Consider the following 12,232-nt stretch of genomic DNA (forward strand, 5'->3'; position numbering starts at 1 on the left):
TATTAAAGAAGCATCCAGGGCATGACAATCATGAAAATATATATGAAACCTTTTGGAGGACCCTACACATTGAAACTCTTGCAGGAAATATTTAGGCAACAGAGTGAATATAAAAACTGATTGATTGAGTTGTAATAAACTTTAGTATCCAAAGTTTTAGAACCTCACAATTTCTATTAAACACAAACAATAAAAATCATGGACTCAATATCTGTCTGGTATATGCCCTTAAATTTATTTCTGAAAACACATTACATACAAAATATATTTAGTAAGAAACAATATGCAAGTATCAGTTATGCTGTGCTAGAGCAACCTGTTCAAACTGAAACATCACTTGCCGTTTGTACCAGGAAAAATATGATTACCTTTCTACAAGGTGTGTTCCTCAATCAGTGGAAATTAATCATTTGGATCTTTCAGAATTTTATTTCAAGATACTCTATTTGTATAGTAATGTAATTTTTAAACACCAGTGACATTTTAATCTATCCCATGGCCAATTAGCAGAATGTGCTGTCTGTAGGCCTTTATCTAATAGATGCTGGACTTTACCTAATAACAAAAATTTTAAAGTCTAAGTAAACTCTTACTGCACTCCTACAATACCAACAAAACAGTGGTACACACAAAAAAGAGCCAAATGTGGTTTTTTACCTCTTTTTTCATAAAACCATAAAAAGCATAAAAGCTGGATTAACTGCCTCCCGAACCCACATTTCACCAGCCGGGTTCTCATCCCCAGCTGGCAAAACTGGCAATCCTTTATTTTTGTTTAAATACCTGGTTTGCAGCCAGAAGGGAAAGAGAGTACATAAAAAAAGGTTTTATTTTTGAAGAGAAATAAGCAACTGAAAAATAAAACTGTATTGTAAAAAAATCTGTTTGATAAAGTATATTTTATTTAGCTTCGTAAAATGAACACTGATTTTCAAGATAAGTGGTTTTGCTTCTGAACATATGAGCTTTAATTGAAACATACATCCATAATGCTACAATCAGAACTGTTTGCTGTATTACTCTGTACTGAACAAATGTGATGTAACTAACATATTATCTCAGTGACATGTAAAACTTAGGCAATGTTGAGGAGAAAATATCCGAACAACTCAGCCAGTCCTCTTTATCTGGGAGGCTTTGTCATCAATTAAAAAGAAAGATTTCTGTTCAACTCCTACCTCAAGATAGCTGCAAGATGAAATACACAGAAAATAAAACTAAAAATGATTATAATATTCTACATGTGGATATACTATAAAATACGTTACCACTGTTCATACAATATCCTTTCTCCTTACATCTAAATCAAAATATAATACTTTGAACTAATGTATAAATTCCTAACTGAAATTAACACCCACAGCCTAGTAATATATAAAATTTACATTCTTTAACCTGAGAGTTGCAGTTCCTACTGATTACCTCTGATGATTTTTTCCCCTCCTAGCAAAAAGGCTAATTAACTTCATGGTTAGCACCAGGGCTGATCCAAAGAGTAAGATATATGGTAATGTAGAGGTACAACAATGTTAATATATTTCAAACTCATTACAATGCAATTTATGATATAATCTGAATATATATGCAGATCAAAATCTGCTTCTAAAGAAATAATTCACTGAAAGACTTATCTTGCAGAACCAAACTAAAGACAGTGTTCTTTTCCAAGAAATCAATGTCATTAATGCTTAAACTAAAATCAAGTTAAAATATGAAGGAAGATATTTGGTATTTCCTTCTACACCTATTGTCTTCTATAACCCTAGATGTAGCTTCATGTTATGAGAACATTTAACACAAATGCCCAGAGACAAAGAACAAGTGGGGATTTGAAACACTAAAAGAATGTAAATGTTAAAAAATGGTGAGAGGTCACATCAATAAACCCTAAGCAGAGCCCAAGCTCTAGGAAACAAGGTGTAGTTTCAATTTTTCCACTAGGACCCAGAGATTGCTTCACTTTCTAATATAATAAAATCCAAGACTCAAGGAAGTCACTGCAGGTTATCAATTACTTTTAAATGATCTGGTAATACCTGATTAATATTTGGTTACATTTGATGTACACACTTTCACTTATCAAAAACCAGCTGAGTTTTAAAAAATCACTATGAACAGCTCTTGAATGGTTACTAATTTCAAAGAATGATATTAAATAATAAATTTTATATTTAAAAATGATACCATCAATTAAAGTCCCCAAAGTAAATATTTATTTCATGAATGGGTACTTTCAAAAGGCATATTCATTTCAATATTCTTTTACCAATTAAGATTTACTGGGAGGCTGAAGGAATACCTTTCTCAGCTTGTTTGCCAGGCCACACAAAGCACTCAAGGCAAGTAGTTATGAGGAGGCTGTGTATGCCCTGGAGTGGCTTACTGCTCAATCAATAATTCTGACAGAACAGATGGGGGAAAAAATTAAACATCTAAACAAACTGTCTGTACACCTATGCTGTGAAAGTAAACTGCGAACTTGGATGAACCAATTTACCGCTAATTCAAAATTTTTTTTCCTCTGGTAACCTTATATTTCAGGTAACTGATAATGTGTGTTTTATATATAAACACACAGTTATATGTTATATAATCTACAGAAATCCTTTAATATTCCTAACCTCACAGAAATGTTGGTAAAAGATAACCTATAAATCTTCTAATTCAGATTCTAAAATGTATTGCAGCTACAGAACTATTACATACATTTCACAAGAATAATGAATTCCATGGTTTACTGCTATTTTCTTCATAGGTCTAGACTTTATATCCAGTTTTCAACTGCTCTAATGATTCTAAAGAGACTGACACTGTGCCATTTGCTCTGAATTAAGATGCTGCAAGTTTTATGGCTACCTCCTAGCATGCAAATACAAGCACTTGCATGCAGTTAATACCCTACTTTCAGAAGCATTCTCTGGCTAGAACAGGCAAAGCTAAATGGATACAATAGTGGTGATTCAATCATACTCACAGGTATCTTCCCAGAGATTCCTATACTTCCTTTTTATCCTGAAGCAACAGACATTATGGGGTTCTAAGAAACTGGGTCTTTGTAACCAAAGTAAAAATGGCCATTATAAAACACTATAGGCAATCACTAGTGTTCCCAGTTAGGGTTGGTTTTGTATATGTTATGTCTCAGAGAATTTAAAATTAAACTCTGCTTAAATTAGAATCATTCCAAAGTACTGAATGCAAATATTCTGATTGTTAAAATCAAAAGACTATATAACACTCAAAAGAACTTTAGTTGAAAAATAGCTACAAAAAAACCTGACAGAACTCTAGGGAAGTAAAAGCTGCTACTTATAAATGTTGAGAGACATTAACATTGAACTAAAAATATCATTTTTGTTTATATTTAAACAATATCTAATTTGGGGACCAAGTGGGAATTTTTTTAACTAAGCAGTTTTTTATTGAACTATAGTTGATTTACAATATTGTGTTAGTTTCAGATGTACAGCAAAATGGGATGGTTTTAATATTATCCAGGAACAGTATAAATAGCCAACTCATGACAGACGTTCTTAAATTAAAATTCTAACAATAAAACAGACAACTTCTGTCTGAACTAATCACTGTGCTCATTCACTTAATTTCCCCCTTAATATTGGTGGTGAGACCGTTTTAGAACCATCAAGAAGTGAAGGCTTTCAAAAGTACTTCAAGAGGACAAGTGCTACATGTATCATTAAGAATTAAATAAAATATTAGGGATGTATACAGTTTGGGAAAAGCTACTAAAATGACTTTTAAGTTTTACAAAAGCTTTGAAGTTTTAAGATTTAGTTTCATAATCTGTTAGAACTAGTAGAATTTTGTTCAAGGGTAAGCATAATGTAACTCTGTGTGCTACTATTTTTATCTACAGATTAAATGTACAAATATATATATATATATATATATAACTTTGATTTCATTCATTTTTAAGATCTCCTCAAGATAATACTGATAAGGCCTATAAAATGACGTCTTTTTATTTATTGTTTGTTGTATTTAAAATAAACAAAATTCCATTTAGTACACTTAAAATCAAGTTTGGTTCTACCTACTTCATCTATGTACACTATACTCCAGGCTACCAATATCTTCACCCTTAATTAATACGATTCTCTCCACCCTTCTGAAGAAGTTAATGTATACTTTTGGCCTTTCATTTCTGCTATTATCTATAAAGAATCACAATGACTTTAAGCAAATCTTTGTATTAAAATAGTTATCAACATATTTTCATCTATTTCAGATACTGTCAAAATACATATTATAAAAGATATTGAAGCTAGTAGGCTTCAAAAGAAAAGTGAATAAAATGATACGCAGTGACTATTTTCTAAAAATGAGTTTCCAAAAACTAGAAATACATTAAAAATGCATCTTTAGCCACTGAAAAACATAGCATTTTACACATATGAAATAAAATTATATACATTTTTTTCTGAATAGCAACCACAACTAGACACTATGTATTTTCCAACAATCAAGTCATTTTTTGCAATCGTTTTGTTAGTTCTAACTTGATTATCAAATAATTTTTATTTTTACACTATTACAGAAGTGCATTTCTCTAGGTTTCCAAAACCACCTTATTCAACCTTCCCCATCTGTCACCATCTGCTTCTTTTTAGCATGTACTTTTTGTGTGATCACATAAGCATGTGAAAAATAACTAACATTCAGATGATTATCTGCTGGTACATTTGAGGACTGGGCATAATAAAAGTGAACTGCCAAAACGTACTTAACACTTTTAATTTTGTTGGGTCTTGCATGTAAGCTACATTTGATTTTCAAACTGTTTTACAGTTGGAAAGTTGATCAGGTACTGCTAACTCAAGAGCAAAGCTGAGACTCTAAATAATTAGCACTGCATAAAAGGATGGTTTGGATTCAATGAGAGCCAAATCAAATAATAAAATTTAACAGTAAGATTTTATATATGATTTCTAATTTCTTTATATTTCTAGGCATGAGAATATAGTAGAGATGATGAAAACAAAATCCCCTCAAAACACCATAGTCCATAATATATGGCAGGTCAAATTTATTTCCTTCTAATAAAAGAAAGAGCAAAACCACTTTAAAACTATCTATACTAATGCAGCTTTAGAGATGCAGCACACTAAACATATAGTTTATATGCCCATTAGGACTGTATCTCTGCAACATCTTTTTAAAAAGATACTTTTCCCCCCTTTAATAAAAAAGGTACACAGTTCTTCATCAAAAGAAGAGAAAAAATACTTTAAAAAATATCCTTTTTTTAACAAATGGCATTTTTATAATTTTTTTTTTCCTGGTGGTCTTTAAGAAGAAATCTAAGTTCATTTAAAACTTCAATTCATTTAAAAATCAGGTGTAAGTCTGAGATACAGTACAGTTAATACATCAGTTTTGAACTGATTTCTAACAGTATTTTTGGAGTATTTTAAAAAATATCCTGCAACCATCTTTAAGTAGCAAAGCATTCTGACCAAGTTAAAACAGTTTAGGGAATTCCCTGGAGGCCCAGTGATTAGGACTCCCAGCTTCTACTGTAAGGGGCACACGTTCAATCCCTCGTCAGGGAACCAAGATCCTACATCTCTTGTGGCATGGCCAAAAAAACAGAACAAACAAGCAAACAAAACCCCTTCAAAACTAGTTGAAAAGGTAAAGAATGGCCACTGCTAGACAAATGAGAGGCTGCAGAAAGATGTCTCCATAATGTGTAAACAGGTCTCTCATGTGAGGAAAAGGTAATATACTAATAAGGAGCCCTTCAAAAGAGAAGCAGTACTCAGGCACATACTCCAGGTCTGATAAACAGCTACTACTGACAAACTACCAAAAAAAGTCTGGCATCAATAATGCTATGTACCAGAAATGTCAAGGTTCAAAGAAAGTGAGAGATACCATCTGCAGTGAAGGGAAGAGGCGAGTTTAAGCTCTTGCCAATCCCTCTCTAATTTTGACCATGCATATCTGGATCATATTATTGCCCTGCTCTCAGCTCACGTGATTTTCCCTTGTCCGTGAGATCAAATTTAAACTCTTTCCCATTCTGATCCTGATCTACACATCCAGGCTCCTCTCAGTCTGTTCCCTCTTTATTGCCACCAGACCCTCCGACCACCTTTCCTTTCACTGCACTGTACATAACTCTGGTAAAGCAATTATTTTCTTAGACAGTAATAATTATTCTCCATATCCTATCACCTTAGTAAATACAGCAGGCTGCTGCTGCTGCTGCTGCTGCTGCTAAGTCGCTTCAGTCGTGTCCGACTCTGTGCGACCCTACAGACGGCAGCCCACCAGGCTCCCCCATCCCTGGGATTCAGACGACAAAAAACTTTCAGCACCTAACAGAATGCATGACACCTAATAAATACTCAACAAATATTTCTTTAATGAATGAATGAGTGTCCTTCAGTGAAATGGTCTATACTAGAGACCAGAAGAAAGAACTTAAATTCCTGTTTTTAAAAGTAAGCATATTAAAACAGTTACCCTGATTTAACAAAATGCAGTTTGACACAAATGCTTAAAATATAAAAATTGAAACTGCAGGAGAAGTTTAGTTGTTTCAAGTTTTGTCATCCTCAAATAGTAACCACAATAATCACTCTCCCCTGTGAAAATAAGGTCAAGATGTTAATTATGAACCCACATCTCTCAGCCATCGAGTATATAAATTGCTTTTAAACCCTTCTGCAACATTTTTTTAAAAGGTATACAGAAAGGGTTTACCTGTATTTAAGAAGAAACTGATAATTCCCTGTGAACTGTAAACTTTCTATTTAGAAACAACTGGACTCTTCTTGGATTAAATTCCTGGTTTTGTTCTTCAGTTGATGACATTTGCATATAAAAACAATATCTTTGTTTCTTAGGAGATCATCTGCTTCTGAAATGAGATGTATTTATCTTCTACAGAAATAATTCCCCTAATTGTGATACAACTAATTTTGTTATTCTAAATATGGGATATCATCATCCATGGCAAATGTATAGCAGGGGCAATTGGAACTCCAGAGAAACAAAGATTTTGTTTTTCATGACATTCACAAAAATAATCCTATTCTAGAAAATGTGATCTTGTATTTGAATAAACAAGAAACATTATTCTAAACTTTTACCAAATTCAGCTACAAAAATGGAAATTTTTAAACTCCAGATTTTATAAAAGAAAAAAATGTTACTTTTGGCAGACCTTGATAAAATAATATTTGGAAATTTACTGTGAAAAATACTGCTAATATTTCAAAATTACTAGCATTTATTTCCAAAAACTTAAAATTCTTGACATGTAATTTTAATCTTTAATTGAAAAGAGCTATTGTAGTAATAAACTGGCATTAGTTACCATACATATAAGGAATGCTAGTATCATTCTGAATATATTCCCATTTCCTAATTCTTTTGATTACTTTTCCTGTTGAGCATTTACAAAGCATCTATTTTAAAAATGGCATTACTTACATCTATAGTGGCCTTGAAACAGCGACTTTTTTTTGGCTACCATGTTATGTGATTTAAAAAGTAAAAATACGCTTTATAAGATGAACCTTATTAAAATCCTGTTTCTATCTCTACCACCTCCTACCTGTGTACAGATTACATTAAAAAATTCTGATCCTCAGTTCCCTTACCTTTAAAAAAAAACAGGTTTGCTATCTCAAAAGGTTATTCCAAATTTGCAATGTACATATATAGCATGTGGTACATAATACATGTTCAATAAATAGTTATCATCATCCATCAAACATAAATGTCTCCCTCCTTTGCTCTAGTCACACTAACCTTGTTAAGAGTTTGAGGGAAGAACTGAACTTGTGCCTCACAGGTTTTATACTAGCTGCTTCCTGTGTTTGGAAAACTCCTCCCCTGTATTTTTGCAATAGTTGCCTCTTAGCATTCAGGTCCCTGATTAAACATCACTTTCCCTGAACATCTTATCTGTAGAAGATTATATTTTCCAAAGAGGGCTACAACAGTATCTCCCATGTCACATGTTTTTGCCATGGAGAGGTGGGATCTATGTCACTACCCTCTTAAATACGTGCAGGCTCAGGAATGTTTCAGCATATGCAGAAATGATGTGCAATTCTTGACACGAAGTCAAAAAAGGGGATTCACAGAGAAATGTTTATAGCAGCATTTTTGGCCAAAACCTGAAAGCAATCCAAATGTCCATCAGCTGCTGAATGGATAGACAAAATGTATTATATTCATACAACAGAATATTATTTTGGCCATAAAAAGGAATGAAGTACCAAAAACATGCTAAAGCATGGATAAACCTTGAAAATAAACTAGTAAAAGAGGCCAGACACAAGAGGCCATGTATTGCATGATTCCTTTTGTATGAAATGTTTAGAATAGACACACCTATAGTGACAAAGTAGATTAGTAGTTGTCTAGCAGGAGGGGAGGTTAGGCAGGAGCTAATATGTATGGAGTTTCTTTGTTGGAGTGATGAAAATATTCTGGAATTAGATAGTGGTGATGGTTGACTTGCACAACTCTGAACATACTACAAACCACTACTACACACTTGAGAAGGCTGAATTTTATGGTAAATGATAATAAAGTTTAAAAAATATACTATGAAGAGAAATTTTTTAAAAATTAATAAAACATTTCTTCATGGTTTGCTACATTAAAAAAAAAAAAACACTGAAGCAGTTTCTAAACTGTTCCCTAGGACATTTTAGAACCCAAAGCCAAACAGTCTGGCTACTCTGAAGCCACAAGGTTATGAGGAAGCCAGGCCATATGGGGAAGCTGAGGCTTTTGAGAGCCCTGTAAGGCACCAGTTCACAGTCAGCATCAACTGTCAGACACCTAAAGTGGGGAGTTTCCAGATTCCGGCCTCCAGCCACAGAGTCACCCACCGCCGTGCCCCTTGTATCACAGAGCGGTCATTCCTGCTATCCTGACTCAGAACCTTCGATCACATGAAATGGTTAGGTTTTGCAGTGGTCTGTTTTGCAGTAATAATAATGAGAACACTATGTAACACAGCCACCACAACCTCCTTTTATCTAGCTTCTTTCCCTTCATGACACATATTCATTGCATGTCTTTATGCTATATATTTATTTTTATTCTGTCTCCCTCTACCAGAAGTGAGTTCCCTGAGAGCAGGGTCCTTTGTGTCTTGTTTCTATAACTACACACCCAGAAAAATATCCAATATATAGAAGATGAATAATGTATATTTGTTGAGCAAACAAATCAATGAATCACTATGGAATTCTCAGCATGGGAGGGCACTGGCTGAAGCTTGTTTTGGTTTAGCATGATTTCCAAAATGTAGCCACTGTCATTTCATTAACTTTTCCAGTGAAATCCTTTCTAATAATTAAGTATGAAAACCCACAAAATTACAAATACAAATTATTATTGTTTGTTTCTAAGGAAAATCCAAAATGGTTTATAAAACTGTTAACATTCTTGCTGAAGACACTGAAATATTTAATTTTAATAAGTGAATAAAAATAGGCACAGTCAAAGGAAAAAAAAACACATATGGCCAACAAGTAAAAACTGACTTAATTTGACTGCAGTTACCAGTATCTTTGTGCTGATTTATATATATTTTTGCCCTAGAATACCATGTTAAATAAGTGGGAGTAAAATAGATTTGATTCATGTTGAAATCCAGGTCAGAGTAGTAGACACTGCAGTTTTTTTAAATGCTTAAATGGCTTACTTTGCAAAACGTCAGTGTTATTTTTATTTTTCTGCAAATGGAAACATAGCCTACCTCTGGTGCCAGATACTCTGGTGTACCACAGAAAGTCTTCATGGTGGCTGCATCAGTGATCCCTTCTTTGCAAAGTCCAAAATCTGTGATTTTTATGTGGCCATCTTTATCCAGCATCAAATTCTCCAACTGCATAATAAGAAAATAGTCTTCAAAAATAGGAAAATACTGTTCTGAAAAATAACTGAATGCTGAGTAAGATATTCTGGAAAGAGGACATAATTAGTCAAAGAACTTTTGATACTTACAATCCCTATAGCTGCCTAATTCATGTGTAAAAAGAAACATTTTATCAAAGACCACAATAATAAACTGATTTTTAAACCATGGGAGTAAGAGCCATTATTGTCTAAGTCCTAAGAACTAAAGCCTAAATTAACTTTCGAAAGCAAACATCAATTTTCTTTTTCCCTTTTTAAAATAAAGTTTGATCTAAACAATTTCAAAGAGACAAGTATCTTCTTCTAGATATGTACAGATGGTTTTCAACAATTTCTCTTGGGAGTCTATTGCTATTATAAAATATTTATTTACAGAAATGTTTCTTTGGTGGTGGCTGTAAATCAAACCTAAATCTTATTTTGTAAGGTAAGGCAATATCTTCTCTTGCAGTTATTTGTAATAAAGAAATACCAACGCTTTTAAAGTTGGAACCTCTTTAAACCCATTAATACAAAAACAACAATCTTAAAAGAGATAACCAAATAGCCTCAAGTGAAAAATTAAGCAATGCAAGGGGGAAAAGAGCTTGTGCAAAGCTAATGCAATTAAAAACAGTAACAATAACTGACCTTATTCTTCTAATTTGAACCTAAACTTATGATTATCACCATACAGAGATACACATGAGTTCTGAGTTGCCACTTTATAGTCATGTATATTGATGGGGCCCCTACCCCTGCTCAGTCATGTACATATACCTAAGGGAATACGTAAGAAATGCATTTACAAAAAAACACATGTGAAAAAATTATATTAGCAGGATGAATGATAATTAACTTATTTGAGGAGTAGGTAATTATTCTACTCCTTAACATGATAATGTATGAAAGTGCCTACTCAAACTCTGAAGTCAGTATCAAATTCAAAATAGAACTCCATATAAGAACATAGATACCAATTTTATAAAATGTTATACTGTTATATATTATCCAGTGTCTTATAAACCAGAAACTAAATACAGTTATGCAAGCTATCCTCAGTATAGTACTTAAATATGCTGCCCAACTGAACTCAATGCTCAATATATGTTTCATGCACTGCATAGACTTTAGAGAAGTGAGTCTGTTTTGACTTGGCTACAAAGAACTGAATGAACCCTAAATACACTGTTAAACCTTTTAAAAATGAATATTCTCTTATTTTATCTAAATTTAGCTAGACTGATTCTCTACTAACTGGAATCTAAAAATCAAACCCAATGTGCACAAATGGCAATATGTCCTAAATAGTAAAACTGATCAGAAATGTCAAAAAATAATTTATCTACTTCTCTTTCCTCTTTTCTTTTCTTCTTCATGTTTCTGATTTTCTCCCTTTTCCCTTTCTCTTGCAAACAACACTCTCTTCTTCCTCCTACTTCTATCTTGCCATAATGAGAAAGAGAAGTATATAATGGAATGTCTGCTGTGTTAAATATATGCTCTGTTCTTAATTTTTAAAAATATGCTTATTGTTCTAACATAGAAATACATTACAATATAAAAATAAAACCTTAAAATGCTATAAAGATCTTTTATAATACACAAGAATTCTTATAGAGACTTCAAATAATACATAAAAATATTGAATAAAATATGCAGTTTAATGTGTATCACGCCAATTCACTTTATATGCTTTCTATGCACTGCAAAATAAAACAGCATGCACTAATGTGCTAACCATCCACATTTTGACAAGACTATCTTGAAAAGCATAGATACAAATATCAGAATATAAACTGTTTTTAAAAAGAAGTACATATATTTTTTAAAATCTTGATCCATACCTAATTAGCTAATCTCATCTCCAAGATACCAAGGGTTGAGGGGTGAGGAATGAAATAAGATTCAGGGGTAGGATAGGATGAAAGTGACCAAGAATTCTCAGTCTGCCTACAACTGAGGAGGTTTCCCAGGATGAAGGATTTTTAATAAAAGTTCTATAACTGGGGAAGTTCCAGGCAAACCACGACAGCTAATCATTCCTTTGTTTTATTAATCGGCTTTACTACAATGATACAGTCAGAAATAAGTCAGCCTACAGGAGGACTGTGAGAGATGGGGTAAAGGTCATGATAATGGGGACAAGGCAGCATACTGTATAGGGGGCAGTTGAGAGCAATGTGGGTAAGATTACGGAATCAAGGCAGAGAACTTAAATGTAAATTCAAGTTCTATCCCTCACTGTGTAACCTCGTGTATGCTATTGATATCTATGCATCTCAACTTGATCTATGACACACAGGTACAACCCACACAGTAACAATCCCATGCGACT

The 12,232-nt window shown here is 33.1% G+C and overlaps 1 protein-coding gene across 3 annotated transcripts in view; it reads right to left on the reverse strand.

The window, feature by feature from the left end:
• The window catches only part of AKT3 (AKT serine/threonine kinase 3), a 279,685-nt gene that overhangs the window by 45,182 nt on the left and 222,271 nt on the right, over positions 1 to 12,232 (reverse strand). For all 3 annotated transcript variants that reach the window (XR_005725001.1, XM_040263596.1, XM_040263595.1), the window contains one exon: positions 9,755 to 9,883. Coding sequence is in view for 2 of the 3 variants with exons in the window: in XM_040263596.1 (XP_040119530.1) it covers positions 9,755 to 9,883 (129 nt within the window). In the remaining variant the exon portion in view is untranslated. The remainder of the gene's footprint in view (positions 1 to 9,754; positions 9,884 to 12,232) is intronic.

Source organism: Oryx dammah, unplaced genomic scaffold (genome assembly GCF_014754425.2).
Source record: "Oryx dammah isolate SB20612 unplaced genomic scaffold, SCBI_Odam_1.1 HiC_scaffold_21, whole genome shotgun sequence".
Lineage (NCBI taxonomy): Eukaryota > Metazoa > Chordata > Mammalia > Artiodactyla > Bovidae > Oryx > Oryx dammah.